This window comes from Schistocerca piceifrons, chromosome 3 (genome assembly GCF_021461385.2).
Source record: "Schistocerca piceifrons isolate TAMUIC-IGC-003096 chromosome 3, iqSchPice1.1, whole genome shotgun sequence".
In the NCBI taxonomy this organism is placed as follows: domain Eukaryota; kingdom Metazoa; phylum Arthropoda; class Insecta; order Orthoptera; family Acrididae; genus Schistocerca; species Schistocerca piceifrons.
Window position 1 is genome coordinate 215,509,802 of NC_060140.1, and position 23,597 is coordinate 215,533,398.

The 23,597-nt window shown below is 46.6% G+C and overlaps 1 protein-coding gene across 1 annotated transcript in view; it reads left to right on the top strand.

Annotated features, from left to right (window-relative positions):
• Nucleotides 1-8,342: 8,342 nt before the first annotated feature.
• The window catches only part of LOC124789575 (neprilysin-1-like), a 539,726-nt gene continuing 524,471 nt past the window's right edge, over nucleotides 8,343-23,597 (top strand). Inside the window, exon 1 of the mRNA XM_047256981.1 lies at nucleotides 8,343-9,584. Coding sequence (XP_047112937.1) covers nucleotides 9,263-9,584 — 322 coding nt within the window. The 5' untranslated portion in view covers nucleotides 8,343-9,262. The remainder of the gene's footprint in view (nucleotides 9,585-23,597) is intronic.

Genomic DNA, 23,597 nt, shown 5'->3' on the forward strand with positions numbered 1-23,597 from the left:
TTTAGCATAGCCTTTAGCTACGTCATTTGCTACGATCTAGCAAGGTGCCATATTCAGTTACTATTCTGAACAGATAATATTGAGAATCATGTACCGTCAAGAGCGACGTTCATCATTAATGGATTAAAGTTAAGTATCAAACTAATTACGTCCGCTTTCTGAATTCTAATTCCTTGTCATGTTCAAGACCTCACGTCAGTATAGTCCTTCCCTCCTCACGCCAGCCTGCGTGAGCTAAAACGCGTGCATTTCGGCCTCCACTAGTAACACGGTGTTGGCTCTTCAGCCAACACAACAGCAGCTATGGGATTTCAACAGTTAGCCATGTCCCTGTTGGAATATACATCTTCACAAGTGGTCTCTCTAGTTAACATATTTCACTTTCACCACGTAATTAAGGAAAGGGAGAGAGAAGAGCAGACCTGGCTTCCGTCGACTTTTATGCGGGCACCAATTATACTTAAACCCATGCTTTCTATTGATATGACGTTTACGTACTACAGGTCACACAGAACAAGTTCAGCAAAGACACTACAAGCAACCTCGGTCAGGGAGGAAGAGTACCTGCCCAAATACACTGCTGGCCATTAAAATTGCTACACCACGAATATGACGTGCTACAGACGCGAAATTTAACCGACAGGAAGAAGATGCTATGATATGCAAATGATTAGCTTTTCAGAGCATTCACACAAGGTTGGCGCCGGTGGCGACACCTACAACGTGCTGACATGAGGGAAGTTTCCAACCGATTTCTCATACACAAACAGCAGTTGACCGGCGTTGCCTGGTGAAATGTTGTTGTGATGCCTCGTGTAAGGACGAGAAATGCGTACCATCACGTTTGATAAAGGTCGGATTGTAGCCTATCGCGATTGCGGTTTATCGTATCGCGACTGTGCTGCTTGCGTTGCTGGAGATCCAATGACTGTTAGCAGAATATGGAATCGGTGGCTTCAGGAGGGTAGGGAAATACGGAACGCCGTGCTGGATCCCAACGGCCTCGTATCACTAGCAGTCGAGATGACAGGCATCTTATCCGCGTGGCTGTAACGGATCGTGCAGCCACGTCTCGATCCCTGAGTCAACAGATGGGGACGTTTGCAAGACAACAACCATCTGCACCAACAGTTCGGCGACGTTTGCAGCAGCATGGACTATCAGCTCGGAGAACATGGCTACGGTTACCCTTGACGCTGCATCACAGACAGGAGTGCCTGCGATGGTGTACTCAACGACGAACCTGGGTGCACGAATGGCAAAACGTCATTTTTTCGGATGAATCCAGGTTCTGTTTACAGCACCATGAAGGTCGCATCCGTGTTTGGCGACATCACGGTGAACGCGCACTGGAAACGTGTATTCGTCATCGCCATACTGGCGTATCACCCGGCGTGATGGTATGGGGTGCCATTGGTTACACGTCTCGGTGACCTCTTGTTCGCATTGACGGCACTTTAAACAGTGGACGTTACATTTCAGATATGTTACGACCCTGGGATCTACCCTTCATTCGATCCCTGCGAAACCCTACATTCCAGCAGGATAATGCACGACCGCAAGTTGCAGGTCCTGTAGGGACCTTTCTGGATACAGAAAATGTTCGACTGCTGCCCTGGCCAGATCATTCTCCAGATCTCTCACTAACTGAAAACGTCTGGTCAATGGTGGCCGAGCAACAGGCTCGTCACAATACGCCAGTCACTACTCTTGATGAACTGTGGTATTGTGTTGAAGCTGCATGGGCAGCTGTACCTCTACACGCCATCCAAGCTCTGTTTGACTTAATGCCCAGGCGTATCTAGTCCGTTATTACGGCCGAGGTGTTTGTTCTGGATACTGATTTCTCAGGATCTATGGACCCAAATTGCGTGAAAATGTAATCACATGTCAGTTCTAGTATAATGTATTTGTCCAATGAATACCCGTTTATCATCTGCATTTCTTCGTGGTGTAACAATTTTAATGGACAGTAGTGTATTTCAATTTTCATAAGGGGGTAGTGAGTGGTGCGCCTGACTATGACTGCCAATTTTTGTTTAATCCTCCGTTCGGAAACAACACCGCGTTACTGAGCTGGGATGGGAGGAGGAGAGAACATTTACTATCATATGTCGGGAAAATTTTGAAAGTCTTTATCCCATTCATGGGCATTAAAATCTGAAAATTTCCTGAATACAACAGTTTAAACTACATACTTTTTGTGACGCACTTCAATGTAAGCAAATCAAATAGTTATGGGGGGACAAGAAACATTTACTATCACCTTTGTACTATTCCACACATGTGGCCAAGTGGTGGTAGCCAACAAAAAAACGCAAACATACCGACACACAAGACTATTCCTTCCCTATCTTACACTCACGCACTATCGTGTAGTTATTCACTTCTTCTTCTGTACATTTTCAGAAACTGCACTTTACCAATGTGGCGGTTGCTCCAACCGACTACGTGGTGGGAAACCAAGTACATATGAAAAATAAAGAAAATCCCCCAAAATATACATTAAATGAGTTAACTTCTGTTACTCACACAGCAATAATACGACCGTGAGCTAATTGCCCATGGTGCGTGCCTGACTAAGGTACAAACGCAAAGTTCTAAATGAAATTTCACTAAATTACCGCCGGCCGTTGTGGGCGAGCGGTTCTAGGCGCTTCAGTCTGGAACCGCGCGACCGCTACGGTCGCAGGTTCGAATCCTGCCGCGGGCATGGATGTGTGTGATGTCCTTAGGTTGGTTAGGTTTAAATAGTTCTAAGTTCTAGGGGACTGATGACATCAGACGTTAAGTCCCATAGTGCTCAGAGTCATTTGAACCATTTTTGAACTAAATTACCAAAATAAACTCCCTTTTGGGAGCTTCATGGTCGACTCACACCTGATTCCAACATCTGGACTTTAGTAACGAACAGATCTGAAACATTCTAATACCTTTGTTCATATTTCCATAAGTCGAAAACTGCGTCTTCCACGTCAGCCCAGGAACAAGTGGACCTGCGGCCACATCGCCTAGCCGTTGTTCGTTCAAAAGGTGGTGGAGGGAGTGGTTTGCCAACTAGTCAGAGCCAACACTCGTACCTTCGCGACCTCTCTGACGTGACTTACACACTTTCTTTGCCAAACTTGTTCACTTTTAGGGGTTGGTACTATCCTACCACCGAACCACTCTACTCATGCAATGCTACAACCTCTGACTATAGTTTTCTGCTACTTCACATAATTTCTCATTCATGCAGCCCAGGTCGCACAAGGGAAAGGATGCAGGGAAACGTGGCGCACACGAAACAAAAATAAATAAATACCGCTTGGTCCATTCTCTCCTGCTTGGTTGTTGTTGGTGTGGTCTTCAGTCCTGAGGCTGGTTTGATGCAGCTCTCCATGCTAATCTATCCTGTGCAAGCTTCTTCATCTCCCAGTACCTACCGAAACCTACATCCTTCTGAATCTGCTTAGTGTATTCATCTCTTGGTCTCCCTCTACGATTTTTACCCTCCACGCTGCCCTCCAATGCTAAATTTCTGATCCCTTGATGCCTCAGGACATGTCCTACCAACCGATCCCTTCTTCTAGTCAAGTTGTGCCACAAACTTCTCCCCAATCCTATTCAATACCTCCTCATTAGTTACGTGATCTACCCACCTAATCTTCAACATTCTTCTGTAGCACCACATTTCGAAAGCTTCTATTCTCTTCTTGTCCAAACTATTTATTGTCCATGTTTCACTTCCATACATGGCTACACTCCATACAAATACTTTCAAACGACTTTCTGACACTTAAATCTGTACTCGATGTTAACAAATTTCTCTTCTTCAGAAACGCTTTCCTTGCCATTGTCAGTCTACATTTTATATCCTCTCTACTTCGACCATCATCAGTTATTTTGCTCCCCAATTAGCAAAACTCCTTTACTACTTTAAGTGTCTCATTTCCTAATCTAATTCCCTCAGCATCACCCGACTTAATTCCTGCTTGGTACCCCCTGATTTATTTCTGCAGAGTAAAAACACCCACGCTATAATTCTCCTGTACCGGGATTTATTGAAAAAAATACAAAACGGAACAACAAGTTCCTTTTCAGGAGTACTGGTTATTCTGCGTGTTTTACCGTCTCTGTTAACACATATCGATAAAACTAATATCGGACTAGACTAATTTAGGAGCGCACTATCGAATGGGCACGTAAAATTTCGATTAAAAAGTAATTTTGTTTTTTGATATGAGGCACAAACCGATCTTTCTGTTGACAATGGGCGTCGGATTAAACATGTGACGAGCAGTAATTCTTTGGGCTGTCTCCAGCTACACAATGCAGAAACGAAATAGTAAAGTTCTGCTGAAACACCAGGAGACACACCTTATGTAACAAAGGACATTTTTCTTTAACTGAATAATTTCGAAATTTGGATTAGTTTCACTGCAAAGTTTTCTTCTTGTGCAGTGCAATGGTAATATGATACTGCATGAAGGACTCTGATACTTGATTATGCATATTACAGTAATATAAAATAGGGAAAATTTCTGACTGTATCCAACGTACGCAATAAAAGTAGCCTAACAGTTTTTATAATGCTATGGAAATTATGTTTTATGAAATCTTAACTCAAAGGAAGACCTGGTTTCATTGACGCTCTTTATGCCGCCTGCTGGAGTCTTTTCGTGTCCGTTCTGGTCGGCGGTGTGTCCGAATTGTTTTTCTCGGCGAAATTTCAACACTGGGTGTCACGGTTCTCACCTCCATCGCAGAGGTGTCAAGGGAAAGGGTTAGATGTGGCTGAGGAGGGCCATGTGACGACCTTCCCATCGTGTGTCACGTCCGCTGCGGTATTGGGCATTATTGTAATGAAATTTGGTGGCAATGTGACCTCATTAACCGACCCTATACTTCACATGAGCATCTGAGCATTGGCCTTCTTTCCGCACGTGGCAACACCTTGCTGTTTGAAGCTAAGTCAAGTCCGAGACTGACGAAGGATGCCGCGCTTTTGCATTGTTGCAGAGGAAGGTTGTAAGCACCATTGTGCCAAATTTCACATTTCTGTATCGCAGTGGGGGGAAATGACGGGTTTTCGAAAAAGTGAAACTTTAATTTCTTTTGCACAGTGTATATCACTTTGTCCCCCTGCGCTCAGTTATTCGGAAAGAGACCAGCTCTACAGAGGAAATATGGATAGCGATGGTGCTCCTCTCGGACTGTGATTTCGAAAGATCGAGCTGTAACCATACTTGCCCGCCCGGTTAGCCGTGCGGTCTAAAGCACGGCTTTCCGGGCATGAAGGAGCGCCTGGTCCCCGGCACGAAACCGCCCGGCGGACTTGTGTCGAGGTCCGGTGAGCCGGCCAGTATGTGGATGGTTTTTAGGCGGTTTTCTATCTGCCTCGGCGAATGCGGGCTGGTTTTCCCTATTCCGCCTCAGCTACACTATGCTCGGCGATTGCTGCGCAAACAAGTTCTCCACGTACGCGCACCCCACCATTACTCTACCACGCAAAATATAGGGGTTACACTCGTGTGGTGTGAGACGTTCGCTGAGAGGGGAGGTGGTGGGGGAGGGGGGGTTAAGGGGGCCGAACCGCATAATAACCCGGAAAGAGTGGTTCGGTGTGGGGCGGCGGTTGGGTGAAGTGGACTGCGGTAATCGTCGTAGGGTTGTGGACCACTGCGGCTGCGGCGGGGACGGAGCCTCTCCGTCGTTTCTAGGCCCCCGATTAACATACAATACGATACATACAATACAGACTTACTAAATTGAGTGCGCTGAAATCTGTGGTGTTTCCAGTTTTTCTCAATGGGACTGAAACTTGGACAGAAACTGACAGCGATCACGAAAGAATTGTGGACATACAGGAGGTTGGTGAGAATATCATGACTGAATAGACGAACCAATAAATCAATTCTCCAAGAAGGAATGGCAAAGAAGAGATTGTCCTGTATTTGTTTCCAAGAAGCACATAATTGGAACGTTACGAGGGTAACATAGAAAGACGACCATCCAAGGCAAAGCTGAAGGGAAAGGATTACAGGGGAGATCACTGACGATGAATGCACCACACAAACCAACGATTGCGCCAACTATTCCGAGATGGAGAAGACTGGAATCAATGGAGACAGGCTGTTTAAGAGGATCGTATGACAGATTACCAAGCTTCAACTGTAAAAGATGGAATATTGATGATGTATTTTCTGAAAGACAAACATAAGAAATAACAAGTGGTTAAGGCTCGTCACACCCGTAGTGAGCGATAGAGCAGTACTACAATGAGGTGAATAGTCGTGGGAAACCTCCTAATATCGTGTCGGACCTCCTTTTGCCTGGCGTAGTGCAGCACCTCGACGTGGCATGGACTTAATACGTCGTTGGAAAATGGTTCAAATGGCTCTAAGCACTACGGACTTAACACCTGAGGTCATCAGCCCCCTAGACTTAGAACTACTTAAATCTAACTACTCCCGTCGGCTAGACCGTTCGCCGGGTGCAAGTCTTTCGATTTGACGCCACTTCGGCGACTTGCGCGTCGATGGGGATGAAGTGATGATGATTATGACAACACAACACCCAGTCCGTGAGAGGAGAAAATCTCCAACCCAGCCGGGAATCGAACCCAGGCCCATACGATTGACAGTCTGTCACGCTGACCACTCAGCTACCGGGGGCGGACAACCTACCTACTTAAATCTAAGGACATCACACACATCCATGCCCGAGGTAGGATTCCAACCTGCGACCGTAGCAGCAGCGCGGTTCCGGGCTGAAGCGCCAAGAACCGCTCGGCCCCAGCCACCGGCAAGTCGTTGGAAGCCCTCTGCTGAAATTTTGAGTCATTCTGCCTGCATAGTTGACCATAATCGCGAAAGTGTTGCCGATGCAGAGTCATGTGCACCAACTGACCTCTCGATTATGTCCCAAGATGTTTGATGGGATTCATGTTGGATGATTTGGGTGGCCAAATCATTCTCTCATTGTCCAGAATGTTTTTCAAACCAATCGCGAAAAAATGTGACCCAGTGACATGGCGCATTGTTTATCATCCATAAAAATTTCATCTTTGTTTAAAGACGAAGTCCATGAATGGCTGCAAATGATCTCCATGTAGCGAAATATAGCCATTTCCAGTCAACGATCGGCTCATTTGCACCAGAGGACCCAGTCCATTCCATGTAAACACAGCCCACACCATTATGGAACCACCACCAGCTTGCACAGTGCCTTGTTGACAATCTGGATTCATGGTTTAGTGGGGTCAGGTCTTGCGAACTGAAACTGGGAATCATCTGACCAGCGCACGGTTTACCAGTGCTATAGTCTCTAACCGATGTGATCACGAGCCCAGGAAAGGTGCTGCAGCCGATGTCGTGCTGTTAGCAAAGGCACTTGCATCGATCGTCTGCTGGCATTGCCCATTAATGCCCAATTTTGCACACTGCCCTAACGGATACGTTCGGCGTACGTCTCGCATTGATTTCTGGTGTTATTTCACGCAATGTTGCTTGTCTATTAGCACTGAGAATACACAAATGCCCATGCTCTCGGTCGTTGTCTGTGGTGTGAGGTAAAGCGTGAAATTTGGTATTCTCGGTGTACTCTTGACACTGGATCTCAGATTATTGAATACCCCAACGCTTTCCGAAACGGTATGTCCCATGCGTCTAACTCCTACTGCCATTCCGCGTTCAAAGTCCGTTACTTCCGACGTGCGACCACAATCACGTCGAAAACCTTTTCACACGAATCACCTGAGTACAAATAACAGTTCTGCCAATTCACGATCATTTTATACCATGTGTACGAGGTAGCACCGCCATCTGTATCTGTGCTTATCGCTATCACATGATTTCTGTGACCTCAGCGTGTAATTCGATACGTTGGCAGCAGTTCGAATGCAGGGGCCAGCTAGCGTAGCAGATGAAGTCTTTGGAGCAGGGTGGTCAGTCGCTCAGTGTTTGTTTACTTCTGAGCGACGCGAAGTGCGCGCCCCACGGCCGCCGCAGGGTGGCGACGCTAGTGGGGGCTGCGGCCGGGGATCGATGCCCCCTCCCCCTCCGCCTCCTACTGAGCGCCGCCCCTCCCGCGGCTACCCCAGCCACCTGCGCGCCGCGACTCCGCCGCCTCCGCCGCCGCCGCCGCCGCCGGCGCCAGCTCAGTGCAGCCGGACGCTCGACACAGCCTGCCAGCCCTGTGCGATGTGGCCGCGCGGCCCACGGCCACACGCTGCGCGGGTCGCCAAGCCAGCCCGCGGGCACTCTGTCTGACTGCGTCCGCCGCAGGTCTTTAGCGCTAATTGGATACGGCGACCGCGCGACGCGACTCCTGCCACTGTCGCCGCCGGCGTCGCTGTGACACGTCGCGGTCGCACTTGTCACGAGTGAAACGGACCGTGCGCGTAAACCAGTCAGCCGACTGACCCGATTAGACCACGCGGCTGCTGCGGCTTTCGACCGGCGCGTCCAGCGGATTCCCTCGCCACGTACCCTGTCCCCCCTCCTCCACGCCCCTCCCAACCCTTCGCGGCCGTACCCCCTCCTACGGCTCCCCTCCACGGCCAGAGTGGTGCTGGAGCACGTGGCGCGCGAGTTGCAGAAGCACCGCCGCTTCGCGAAGCGCAGTGTCTACCCGGCTGCCGCAACACGCAGCGGCAGGTGTTAGTAAACCCCGACGCTTCCACTGCAATTCCTAGAATGCACGTTTTGGACTGCACACTGCTGACAGGAGCATCATACTGTGTTTCATTGTAAGAGAAGGCGAAGTGATCCAATTTAATTCCTGACGTTTTTGAACAAATGGGTGTGCAGCAACTGAACGTTATGTTGATAAGCTGTAGATCCCTCTCTTGCTTTGTCATCGAAAACGACTGCAGACTGAAATGCCTAGGAGACAATTATTAACACCGAGCAACTACTACGTCAGAAGCGTTTTTTGCTGGTATTGTACTAGCTCTGCGATACATCTCCAGCTGGCAATGTTCTAGATTAACAATAGTGACGACGCTAGACGCTTGCAGCATATATTGGGTAGCAGACCTGTTTCAGTGATGCTGGAGAGATAGCTAGGAGGAAAATAGCTGCAAAGAAAATACCTCTGCACAGTTTTATTACTGTCGAATAGAAGCGAAAAAGTGCTAAGCTGTTTACAACGCACAATGCGTCGGAGTTGATCATGGGAAGGGCAGAGACAGTATACAGAGTTCTGCAGCGCAGTTTGAGAGAGGTGTGAACCCCTGGAATGCTGGGAACTCGCCGAAGAGCGTGCTGAGCGGTGTGCCATGGAGGACGCCAAGCGTTCCTCCGCCAACAATGGTTTTCTGCGCGACGCGGAGAAAGAGACACTGCTGAGGGACGGTGGGTCGAGGCCCGCGGCCGGCGGAGGCGGCGCGCCCGCCCCCGCAGTCAAGTACGCTCCCGCGGGGGCGGTTGGAGCGGCAAGCGTCGTAGTGGTGACGGCGGGAGGCGGCGGCGGCGGAAGCGGAGGCGGCGGCCACACGGCGCTGGAGCGTTGCCTCGCGGCTGCCGTGTTAGCGCTGTTCGTCGCCTGCCTCGCCTTCTTGGCGCTCGCCGCGCTATCTTGGTCCTCTTGCCAGCGCACAGGTAGGCCTAGCATTGCCTAGCCTAATCTATGCTAGTCTAGCCTTCGCACGCTGTATGCCCTCGCCCGACACCTGCCCGCTGATGGTGCAGGTGGTATCCGTCACCTCTGGCACTGCGAGCTCAAGGTCAAAGTCGTGTCACGTGATCTTTGGGGAGACAGGCTATTTCTTGTGTAACTGGTGGAGCAAAGGAGAAGGGGTTGTAATAGAATATACTTCTTTTATAACTGTCTCTTTGCTTTATTTAACCATACAAGCAACAGCTTTATTCGAGTTGAAAACTATTTGCAAATAATAATCAATAAAGCTGCTCTATATACTATTTACTGGCTATCACAATTACTAAGTATGTATGGATATTCCTGGAAATTGTGTTAGGGCACATATTTCGGCTCCTCATTGCGACTTCTCCCACGTTGAAGGTATGAAACTTGATTTTATAATAAATAATATGGAATGCAGTCGAATTAAATCAGATGATGCTGAGGGAATTAGAATAGGAAATGAGACACTTAAGATAGTAGATAAGTTTTGTTATTTGGGGAGCAAAATAGCTGATGATGTTCGAAGTAGAGAGGATATAAAATGTAGGCTTGCAATGGCAAGGAAAGCGTTTCTGAAGAAGAGAAATTTGTTAACATCGAGTATAGATATAAGTTCAGGAAGTGGAGTGTAGTCATGTATGGAAGCGAAACATGGACGATAAATAGTTTAGACAGGAAGAAAACAGAAGCTTTCGAAATCTTGTGCTACAGAGGAATGCTGAAATTAGGTGGGTGGATCACGTAATTGGTGAGGAGGTACTGAATAGAATTTGGGAGAAGAGGACTGCTTGGCACAACATGACTAAAAGAAGTATCGGTTGGTAGGACACGTTCTGAGACATCACATCACCAATTTAATATTGGAGGGAAGCGTTTATCAGTTTCAAACAACAGACGTGTAACTATTGCAACGAAATTCCGGTTTCATACTTCCACACCTGGTAGTCTGGTCTATCATCGCTCCAGAGGTTTATTGTCGACGGAGCGTTAAACATTAATCTCCTCCTCCCCCTCCACCAACAGAGGTTTAGTGCAGTCTTGCCAGGGTAAAATTTGGTGTGGCAGGCTCTATAACAGCGCAACAAACGTATCGCTCAGGTGACAAGTCAGGTTACACGAAACGAACCGATGGGCACGTATCAATCTGCCGTCTTCAAGTGATGTCATCTCAGCACAGACATACCACAAAGATCTTGAGTCCACTCGGTTTGATGTGAGGCTTTAGGCCTAATGGAATTACTAATGGTTCAAATGGCTCTGAGCACTATGGGACTGAACTTCTGGGATCATCAGTCCCCTAGAACTTAGAACGGCCGGTGGAATTACTAATAAACAGGCAAATGCTCACTTACTGAAATAATAAATTCCAAAGTTTATAGGGATGTCATCCATTTATTATTATGCACATTGCGTGAATAATGTGGTATGGGTATCGCACGACTACAAGAAACGCACGCTAAGTTACAAATCATTCTTATTATACGAAAATATAATTAAAAAAAATGGTTCAAATGGCTCTGAGCACTATGGGACTCAACTGCTGAGGTCATTAGTCCCCTAGAACTTAGAACTAGTTAAACCTAACTAACCTAAGGACATCACAAATTTCCATGCCCGAGGCAGGATTCGAACCTGCGACCGTAGCGGTCTTGCTGTTCCAGACTGCAGCGCCTTTAACCGCACGGCCACTTCGGCCGGCGAAAATATAATTCATTCTCACTTGTAAACATAGTAGCAAATATTGTTAACATTTCACAAATCAGATTACACTTTCCTATAATCAGTTATTCTCTGCGCTGTTTGCAGATTTTCGATCTTAGACACATGCGGCAACACATCCAACATAGTACTTAGGCCCCGCCTTCCACTACTGAACCGTTTAGCACGAATGCGAATAATAGAGAATTGTGAATGTGTTTCGATGAACCCTCTGCCAGGCACTTAAATGTGATTTGCAGAGTATCCATGTGGATGTAGATATAGAATCGCTTCGCTAGTCGGTAATTCGCAGCGAAGCTGATAACACACGAAGTGATTCGGCTTCTTTTGGTTGCTCAATTATTCCTAAAATACGTTAATAAAATGATGGCATGCTCATGTAATTATAGGTCAACATTAACAGGTTCTCCCTTACTATTACAAACAAAACCTGAACGATAATTTAGTCATAAATTAATGAACAAAATATGAAATCTGGCGCGTAGGGTAGGGAGTATTTCCTCCATATTTTATCACAGCACCAAACCAGATCGCAAGACGGTTCATTTCCCTCGTAGGTGTAACTGTAGTAGCATCTGTCATTCGTACCTCAGTCAACTTTACGACGTCACGCGTCAGCTACTGCATCTTTGCTCAGCTGTGGTGTGAAACGTGGGATTAAAGCTTATGCTTCCGAGAGCCTGAAATGTCACAATGTGCGTCATCTCTGCCGTATGTTGCCAGTGTTGTTACACAACACTGCTTCATGACTGACGCTTTTCTCGTACAGAAGACCACAGACGGGTCATCTGGTGACACAGCAGGTTGCTGTCAAGGTCTGGTTTCAAGGCCCCTCTTCCGGAGGGCCAATCCTCAATTGTACCACGAGAGGATGAGACAAGTCTCCCAAAATGTCTCGCAGTGTGAGAGTGGTGTCACCCAGCGTCTTCGAAAGACCTTTTTTTTGGAGCTATTTTAATGGCTTTGATATGTACAATCATATACAGGGGATAGGTAAAGTGGTGTGAACACCTGTACTTACTTGGGAATGGTTTATTAATAAGGGGTTGGGCCCCCATTTGCCCGTAATACAGCTGCGATTCTTCTTGGAATAGTGGCATTTAATGAGTGCATAGTCTCCAGTGGAGCGTTATGCCACACTTCGATCAGAACCTCTGCTAACTCCTGTAGAGACGAGGGAGGCAGAAATATGCTCCTGTGTTCCAATACCGCCCACAAGGGTTCGATAATGTCCAAGTCTGGGGACTGTGCTGCATTTCAGTTACATCCTCCTTATAGCGCGATTGTACCGTCCTGGCTGTGTGAATGAGTGCATTATCGCCCTGAAATATGGAATCATTGTTGGGGAGAAACATTTGAATCGTGGGACGCACCTGATCACCTAAAATGTTCACATAATCAGTGGCTGTAACTCAGCCTTTGAGAGTAATGGTGGGACCAGTAGAATACCATGATATGGTTGCCCACGCCATCACACTTCCACCTCCGTGCTTAACCTTGGAATCAAGCAATCAGAATTATAGGTTTCTTTTGACGTTTCTTCAGACCTAAATCCGACCCGATGTTGGAGATAACGAAAACGTTGACTCGTCGGACCATATGACGTGCTTCCACTGACCAGCCGTCCAGGATTTATGCTCCTGTCGCCATGTTTTACGCTTCTTTGCGTTGGTTGTCGTCGCTAATGGTGTCGGTCTAGCAGCTCGTCCATGAATATTCGCTTTATGGAGTTGTCGGCGGAGAGTATCGATAGATACGGGGTCTCGAATATTGATGTTGAGCTCTGCAGTCACTTTAGCCGCCGTAGTTTTGTGTTGCTTTGACACAATTCGTGTTAGCGTACGACGATCTCTATCACTTAGTTTCAATTTGCGCCTACTATAACGTTTACACAATGATGTGTTCCCCTGTTTTGTATAGGCTGTCGTGAGTGTTGAAACAGTTTGCTCTTGAAACATTCAATAACTAGGCTGCCTTGTTACTAATGATCTAGCTAATCGGGCACTCAGAAACTGCCCTCTTTGGAACTCTATTATGTCTTTCATTGCACGTCAACCTCGGCCTCTTAATATTAATTCAAAGTGTGTACTACTCGTAAACAACCTGCACTGATGCCTTGTCCGTTCTGAACACACACAGTCCAGCGCGACATGTGCCTTACCTGCGTTGATGACTGTCAAACACAACCAACCCATTACTACCACTGTCCACATTATTTCGCCTATTCCCTGTAGTTATCTGGTTTACTCACACAATCACAGCATCATGTATTCATGTCATATGCGTCATTCCATTCACAAATGCACTTGGTCCATTTGTGACGGTGCCCTTGAATAACACTGGCTAAGATTATGATTTCTCATACAAACACGATAACACATACATATAATAATACATACTATACACGCATATCATACGAGGGTTGGAACTTAAACAGTGGCAACTATTTATTCACAACCGGTACAAAAGAGTTACATGTTTGCACCTGTTACTGTCCTTCAAAGTAGTCACCATCGTTGTGTAGAATCCGTTGCCAGCGATGTGGAAGGCGTAATATACCGTTCGTTAGAGGAGCCTGTTTTGTCGATGGTGTGAATGGAGCGGCCTAATGCCTGTCAAATCTCTGGAACTGTTCTGAAGCGAATGTCACGAAGTGGTTCCTTCATCTTCGGAGTCAAATCAAAGTCACGAGGACTCAAGTTCGGGGAGTATGATGGATGGTACAGTACTTCCCAGTCCCATCGACCGAACAGAGCAGCCACAGCTTGCGCTGTATGCGTCGGCGCATTGTCGTGCAAAATGATGGGTGGATTGCGCAGAAAGTGTCGCCGCTTCTTTCATAAAGCTGGTCGCAGGTGATGCTCCAAAAACGAACGGCAATACTGTGCATTGACGGTCTGCCGTGGAGGAACGTAATGCGTTGGGATAACATTATCACAGTCGTACACGAGAATCACCATCACTTCCACCATACTGAGGCTCTGACACACTTTCGACTTTCGTGGCGACCCATAATGACGTCATTCGTTGGACTGGCGTTTCAGTTTTGGCTCGTACGATGTGGCCCATCTCTCACCCAGTGTCACGATCCGGCGTAAGAAAGCCTCTCCTTCGCGCTCATAGCGCTCCAAGTGCGTCTGAGCAGCGTCGTAACGCATCCATTTCTGCATTTCCGTCAAGTCATGCGGAACCCATCGTGATGAAATTTTTCGCATGCTCAGGCGTTCCTTCAGGATGCGTATCCGTTAATCCGGTTTCGTGGGCGACCTGACGAATCGTATGGCGTCGATCACTGTCCACTATCGCGGCAACATCATGCACGTCTTCTTCAGAGACGCTAGGACGACCTGTCCGATGCATGTCTGCCACAGTTTGGCGACCTTCGTTGAAAGCTTTTACTCAACATGCCACTGTTCTGTACGGTAATGCCGATTCCCCGCACGCGTCTTGAAGACCTTGATGACACTGCCGTGCTGTACGACCTCTGGCACATTCAATCTTGATCCAACTCCATTTTTCCTGTTTCGAAAACACAGTGACACCGTTACGTTAGAGCGCTCGCTCACAAGTGACTGTGTTTCCCTCGATTGTGCGCACGCCGGTGACTTGGGACGGGCGAGTCCATTTCCTCGGAGGTAAGGTAGGTATGTCAACAACGTGTGCTTTCAGCGACAATAGTAGATTCCATTGCATAGTGTCTCCACAGCAGTGTTGCCACTATTTAAGTTTCAACCTACGTACATTAAAGTCTCTTGCCGCGTTTTTGTTCCTATATGTGAAAGCTAATCATATGCACTACTGTTTCGGGGGCAGCGTCTCCAGCTCTCATCTTTTACTTTCCCCCGTTTGAGGAAGTGTGAGGAGGACTTTGTAGCCTTTCGGCTTTTACTCCCCTGTGTACGTGTGTGTGTGATTATTTCTGTAGTTTTTTGGTGTCTGTGAAATGTGATTATTGTTCTGTTTGTGTCTGGTACTTGCCTGAGGTAAGTGAGATGATTGGTGTTATACAGGGTGTTACAAAAAGGTACGGCCAAACTTTCAGGAAACATTCCTCACACACAAAGAAAGAAAATATGTTATGTGGACATGTGTCCGGAACGCTTACTTTCCATGTTAGAGCTCATTTTATTACTTCTCTTCAAATCACGTTAATCATGGAATGGAAACACACAGCAACAGAACGTACCAGCGTGATTTCAAACACTTTGGTACAGGAAATGTTCAAAATGTCCTCCGTTAGCGAGGATACATGCATACACCCTCCGTCGCATGGAATCCCTGATGCGCTGATGCAGCCCTGGAGAATGGCCGTCCACAATATGAGCACGAAGAGTCTCTACATTTGGTACCGGGGTTGCGTAGACAAGAGCCCTCAAATGCCCCCATAAATAAAAGTCAAGAGGGTTGAGGTCAGGAGAGCGTGGAGGCCATGGAATTGGTTCGCCGCTACCAATCCATCGGTCACCGAATCTGTTGTTGAGAAGCGTACGAACACTTCGACTGAAATGTGCTGGAGCTCCATCGTGCATGAACCACATGTTGTGTCGTACTTGTAAAGGCACATGTTCTAGCAGCACAGGTAGAGTATCCCGTATGAAATCATGATAACGTGCTCCATTGAGCGTAGGTGGAAGAACATGGGGCCCAATCAAGACGTCACCAACAATGCCTACCCAAACGTTCACAGAAAATCTGTGTTGATGACGTGATTGCACAATTGCGTGCGGATTCACGTCAGCCCACACATGTTGATTGTGAAAATATACAATTTAATCACTTTGGAATGAAGCCTCATCCGTAAAGAGAACATTTGCACTGAAATGAGGATTGACACATTGTTGGATGAACCAATCGCAGAAATGTACCCGTGGAGGCCAATCAGCTGCTGATAGTGCCTGCACACGCTGTACATGGTACAGAAACAACTGGTTTTCCCGTAGCACTCTCCATACAGTGACGTGGTCAACGTTACCTTGTACAGCAGCAACTTCTCTGACGCTAACATTAGGGTTATCGTCAACTGCACGAAGAATTGCCTCGTCCATTGCAGGTGTCCTCGTCGTTCTAGGTCTTCCCCAGTCACGAGTCATAGGCTGGAATGTTCCGTGCTCCCTAAGACGCCGATCAATTGTTTCGAACGTCTTCCTGTCGGGACACCTTCGTTCTGGAAATCTGTCTCGATGCAAACGTACCGCGCCCCGTGCTAATCCATACATCAAATGGGCATCTGCCAACTCTGCATTTGTAAACATTGCACTGACTGCAAAACCACGTTCGTGATGAACACTAACCTGTTGATGCTACGTACTGATGTGCTTGATGCTAGTACTGTGGAGCAATGGGTCGCATGTCCACACAAGCACCGAAGTCAACATTATCTTCCTTCAACTGGGCCAACTGGCGGTGAATCGAGGAAGTATAGTACATACTAACGAAACTAAAATGAGCTCTAACATGGAAATTAAGCGTTTCCGGACACATGTCCACATAACATATCTTCTTTCTTTGTGTGTGAGGGATATTTTTTGAAAGTTTGGCCGTACCTTTTTGTAACACCCTGTATAAATATACACTCCTGGCAATGGAAAAAAGAACACATTGACACCGGTGTGTCAGACCCACCATACTTGCTCCGGACACTGTGAGAGGGCTGTACAAGCAATGATCACACGTACGACACAGCGGACACACCAGGAACCGCGGTGTTGGCCGTCGAATGGCGCTAGCTGCGCAGCATTTGTGCACCGCCGCCGTCAGTGTCGGCCAGTTTGCCGTGGCATACGGAGCTCCATCGCAGTCTTTAACACTGGTAGCATGCCGCGACAGCGTGGACGTGAACCGTGTGTGCAGTTGACGGACTTTGAGCTAGGGCGTATAGTGGGCATGCGGGAGGCCGGGTGGACGTACCGCCGAATTGCTCAACACGTGGGACGTGAGGTCTCCACAGTACATCGATGTTGTCGCCAGTGGTCGGCGGAAGGTGCACGTGCCCGTCGACCTGGGACCGGACTGCAGCGACGCACGGATGCACGCCAAGACCGTAGGATCCTACGCAGTGCCGTAGGGGACCGCACCGCCACTTCCCAGCAAATTAGGGACACAATTGCTCCTGGGGTATCGGCGAGGACCATTCGCAACCGTCTCCATGAAGCTGGGCTACGGTCCCGCACACCGTTAGACCGTCTTCCGCTCACGCCCCAACATCGTGCAGCCCGCCTCCAGTGGTGTCGCGACAGGCGTGAATGGAGGGACGAATGGAGACGTGTCGTCTTCAGCGATGAGAGTCGCTTCTGCCTTGGTGCCAATGATGGTCGTATGCGTGTTTGGCGCCGTGCAGGTGAGCGCCACAATCAGGACTGCATACGACCGAGGCACACAGGGCCAACACCCGGCATCATGGTGTGGGGAGCGATCTCCTACACTGGCCGTACACCACTGGTGATCGTCGAGGGGACACTGAATAGTGCACGGTACATCCAAACCGTCATCGAACCCATCGTTCTACCATTCCTAGACCGGCAAGGGAACTTGCTGTTCCATCAGGACAATGCACGTCCGCATGTATCCCGTGCCACCCAACGTGCTCTAGAAGGTGTAAGTCAACTACCCTGGCCAGCAAGATCTCCGGATCTGTCCCCCATTGAGCATGTTTGGGACTGGATGAAGCGTCGTCTCACGCGGTCTGAACGTCCAGCACGAACGCTGGTCCAACTGAGGCGCCAGGTGGAAATGGCATGGCAAGCCGTTCCACAGGACTACATCCAGCATCTCTACGATCGTCTCCATGGGAGAATAGCAGCCTGCATTGCTGCGAAAGGTTGATATACACTGTACTAGTGCCGACATTGTGCATGCTCTGTTGCCTGTGTCTATGTGCCTGTGGTTCTGTCAGTGTGATCATGTGATGTATCTGACCCCAGGAATGTGTCAATAAAGTTTCCCCTTCCTGGGACAATGAATTCACGGTGTTCTTATTTCAATTTCCAGGAGTATATATATATAGGGTGGTCAGAAAATGTGTGAAATGCTTGTAGGGATGTTACAGGGCAGGATGTACTGAGACATAAATGTTAAGAAAGGAATTCGATACGTTGCACCGTTTCCGAGTTATTAAGCACTGAATGCAGCCAAACGGGGCGTCGCGCGCTCACATTCAAGCGACCTGTCAGGGGCGGTGTTACCTAACGAGTGCTTTGTTTGGTTAGCAGAAACTTGAGTTCGTGCGCGCAATGACCTGATTGGCTAACTTCAATGCTAAATAACTCGGAAACGGCGCAACATATCGCATTTTTTTCTTAACATTCATGTCCCAGTACAACAGTACAATCTGTCCAACAACTTCACGACAAGCGTTTCAGACATTTTCTGACCACCCTATATATATATATATATATATATATATATATATATATATATATATATATATATATATATATATATTTGTATACGGGTGAATCACCTGAAACTTGCACTGAAGATATTGCGGTACTGGAAAATGCTAATGTGTAGTTTTCATAAAAGGGATTGGTATTCAGGAGCTCGTATTGTTAGCCAATAAAAATATTGTAATAATACTTATAAAGTGTGTTTTTTGTGCAGTTATAACCTTTTTTTACATGGAACAATGTCTATTGACGCTAACAAACTAAAAGTAGGCTAGATAAGAATGTCAGTGGTGTTTGTTGTAGGAGCCTAGTTCGAATCGTTTACGAGCTATCGTATTTTGAAAAGTTTAGACACCGACACTGGTTTGTGCCATTCAACCTATGTAGTTGCCAGGTATGAGGCTGTTATGTTTGCTTGCAGTGTGCTTGCGTGTTCCTTGAGTGCATTGCGACTTGCTAGTCAGTTAGTGTGTGACGCTCCAAGTAATAGGTCGTGAGTGAGCGAAGGGATTTACCAATGCAGAAAAAACCGACATGCTCATGGTGTGTGAACAGTGTAGGAAGCATGCAGTCCCTTCTTGTACGGTGTATGCGGCAAGATATGCCAACAGACGTCAACATCTCGGCAATTATTTATCAACCTCTTAAACTAGTTACGTGAAAGTGGTATTGTAACACCTAGACAATATAACTGAAGGACACACGTGACGACTGAAGAGAAGGAAATTAATGTTCTTCCTCCTGTTGCTGCTGGTGTGCATGTTAGCACCAGCGGAATCGCACGAGGAAGTAGCACCGGTCAGGAAAGTGTCCTATGCATTCTGAATTGACGTAGGTTCTATCCCTATCACATCTCTCTTAGTCGAGAGAGGCGTGGAAACGATTATGAGACTCGTGTTATTTTCTGTACATGGTCATTAACTCAAGATGTATCATATATCTTGTTTAGAAGTGAAGCCACGTTTACCAATCATGGCCAGGTAAATCGCCGATGCAAGACTTCGTCAGTTGGAACGTCAGCGTCTAAGGAGTGTAAACTGGTGGTGCGAGATAGTGCACACAGCTCATAGGCCCGTTTTTCGTAGACGGAACACCGACCGTAGGTAAGAATCGTAGACTCCTAATAGACCATCTTCCACGCATGCCTGAATATGTTCTCCTGCAGACTAGGAGGAACATGTGTTGCCAATATTATGGCTGTCCAGACCGTAGCGCACGAAGTACTACAGAAAATCTTCACGAATTATTTTCAAATCGCTGAGTTGGACGCAGGGGACCTGCACCTTGGCCGGCCTGTTCGTCGGACCTGACGCCCGTAGATTTTTTTCCTGTGGGGAAAGCTGAATAACGCTGCCTACGAGATCACAGCAACTACCGCTGATGATATGAAACGACGTATTACTGAAGCCTGCTTGCATAGAAACGCTACTGGGTTCATACGTCCTGTGGCCTCTCAGGGGCACAATCAATAATAAAAAAGATCTTGTGTTCCAGCGATGCTACGCGTCCATTATTATTAATTAACCCACGAGAGGTGACAGTACGAAGGCGCTCTGTGGCTCCCTACCGAATGCATATTGCCTATAAATTAGTCATATATTCTGCATGAAAGGGACCAGGCCGAGCAAAGTTAAAGTTACTGATATGCTTCCAAAATATCTTTCTGCAGTCAGAGACTCTCGTTCTTAAGGTTTTCTTGTTGAAAATCACTCTATCAGTTCACTGTGGTACGTAGTATGCAGATGTTGCACACTTTTTTAGTAGGCCCTGCTAGTTCGGTGAAATATCGTCTTCCCTGGGCTGCAGAATTCGACAAAATGATACCTAGCGTTGCCGGGAAGCATTAGTGACCATATCGTCTCGAACAAAAACTATTCCCTATGATGTTATCTATCACCCATACACATTTGAAGCGGAGTCTTTAAAGCACCCTTCATAAATACACGGTCTCCTAGGAGGAATGGTCAGCATCTAGGGATATGACACGAACGATCATTTGAAGCAAAAAACTGCAATGAACACGGACTCTGAAGTGTATATCTTAAGAGTTAGGAGCACTTCTTCATCTCCGATACAGTGAAATACATCCCTTCTACTGAATAAGGGTTCACTACTCTTAAAGTATGTATTTTAGAGCCCATGTTTACGACTTTTTTTGCTTCGAGTGATCGTTCCTGTCATGTCCCTGAATATGACCATTCCATCCGGATGACCCTGTATATTAATAATTGAAAACCCCTAGTTGCTTTCTCAAGAGTTGGTTCGCCCTAGAATTTCCTTCTGGGAAAACTAGAAATATTGTATATAATCAGGTTTTCTTTTAATTAATATTTACTAATTTCCGGGATTCTGCAATGTGTGACGTCAGCAATTGTGTGGTTCACCAGCTTGCTGAGAATCGTCCAAATTGCAATATTTATTTTCTTTATTACTTGATGGCTAGTTTCGAGCCCAAGCTCATTATCAAACCACCCACTAGGTAATGCAGTAACATCCACTGCGACAGCTATGTGACTGTTCATTCCAGTTAAACACATCTCGTAAATTAGTGCAGGGCTGAACGTCATTCACCTAACTAGTCTGGGTAAATGAAGCTCAACCCTGTTTTCATTGATAAGGTGGGTTTAACTACAATGAATATTCATGTAGCTGTCGTAATGGATGTTACTGCATAGCTTGGTGGATGATTTGATGATTTGCTTAGGCTCAAATCTGATCATCAAGTAATAAAGAAAATTAATATTGCAACTTGGACAGTTCTATGCAATTTATTGTACAAGCTGGTTAATTAACACTTTTTATGACTTTGATACTGCGTTAAAAACTAGAAAATAAACAATAGAAAGATTTTATTACGTTTCCTAAAGAATAAACATTGGAGTAACAAGTGAAGGCCTTGGTCTCATAATGTGTGTGCGTGGGCGAGTGGCTGACGGGATGATCACCCAAGTGTACGACTCTGTTTCGAACAGCTAACACGTTCTGTAGATATCAGCTTCTTTGTCTTATTACGATCAACATGAGCCTAATGAAGTTGTTTTTCACTTGGAAGCGCCTTGTGTCTTCCAATGAACTGATTGCTTAGATATTTGTTTTTGCCCACGAAAAGGCGTGTGACCAGCTTCCTTGCTGACAAAAACAAGTGTGTGTGTGTGTGTGTGTGTGTGTGTGTGTGTGTGTGTGTGTGTGTGTGTGCGGGCGCGCGGTATTAGATCGCAGATCAGAGAGCGCGCAGTGGACTATCAGTCGGGTTGTCAGGCAAACCCTACGTGTCGTGCAGCCAAATGGGAATACATTAATTCCCAGCGGCGGGGCCACCGTGAGGAAACAGACAAGAGTCATTTAGGGCGCCGTCCACACCATTTATTTGCCTAGCAGCACTTGTGAAACCGCTCCGAATTTAGTTCAACGACTCGTTCAATGAACTGGCTCTACTCCTAGATTGTGTTGTTCTGCGGGGAAAAAAGATTACACCCTTGATCACAACGAAATCCCTAAACATTCCTTCGAAACTGCGATAACAATCAGCTTGTCTGGAAGCAGGAGGCAGAAAGCTAAGCTACGTTTTTGGTGAACTGAGGTCATAAGAGACAGAGCACAACGTCGACCAAAACACTATTATCCACACACTATTGCCTCACAGATTCTGTTGACAGGGTGTTTAGTTATGCTGATAAACAATCATTGTCTGCGAATTGTTCCTCCAGTGAACGCAGTGGAGAACGCAGAAACGAGATTGCAAATATCAGCTGAAATGTAAGAGAAAATGCGTCTGACCGACCGTAGGAGACACGCCCGATATAAGGCAATGTTCTGACTGACTCATCATGATCCACCCCCAGATCACTAAGGGCAGCAACTTAAAGTTTGGAGAGGGTGTGGATCGTATACCGTAGGCATCGCTTAAGAAGGAATTGTCCGAAATTCCTCAGGGGGTGAAATGGGGGATGAAATGCCTTTTGAAAGTATATCGCTATTAAGGGAATTTTGAAGCTAGAACTACGAAAACTGGTATTTTATTTCTCAGTCAGAAAATAAAAAATACGTGTCCCATCATTTTTAGAAATTCTGCCTGTAGGAGGTAAAATAGTGGGTGAATGTTTTTTGAAAATAAATAATTACTAAAGAACTACTAAAGGAATTTTGAGGCTATATCTACGACAATTGGTATTTGACTTCTCGGTTAGAAATTAAAAAAGAAATACGTGTTTCAGAGTTCCTGGAAATACAAAAAAAAAATGGCTCTGAGCACTACGGGACTTAACTTCTGAGGTCATCAGTCCTCTAAGAACTACTTAAACCTAACTAACCTAAGGGCATCACACACATCCATGCCCGAGGCAGGATTCGAACCTGCAACCGTAGCGGTCGCGCGGTTCCAGACTGTAGCGCCTAGAACCGCTCGGCCACTCCGGCGGGCCTGGAAATACAATCCATAAGGGAGTGCAATAGGGGATGAAAATTTTTAAGAAACTATTTCGTTACATTAAAAAAAATTTAAAGCTAAATTTATGAAAATTGGTATTTTACTTGTGGGTGAGATATAAAGAAATATTTGTTAGGAGATGAAAGTTGCTATGGGAATATCTCCACAAGAAAGCAAAGGTCATTCTTAACAAAAAGTTTGGACTCCAGTGCCACAATCGCTTTTTGGCCAGAAGTCCGAGATCCACAGTGTCAACAAGGGTGTGCTGAGAATACGAAGTTTCAGACATTACCTCTCACCACGGACAACGCAGCGGCCGGCGGCCTTCGCTTAACGACCGAGGACAACGGCATTTGTGTAGAGTTGTAAATGCTAACAGACAAGCAACACTGCGTGGAATAACCGCAAAAATCAATGTGAGGCGTACGACGAACGTATCC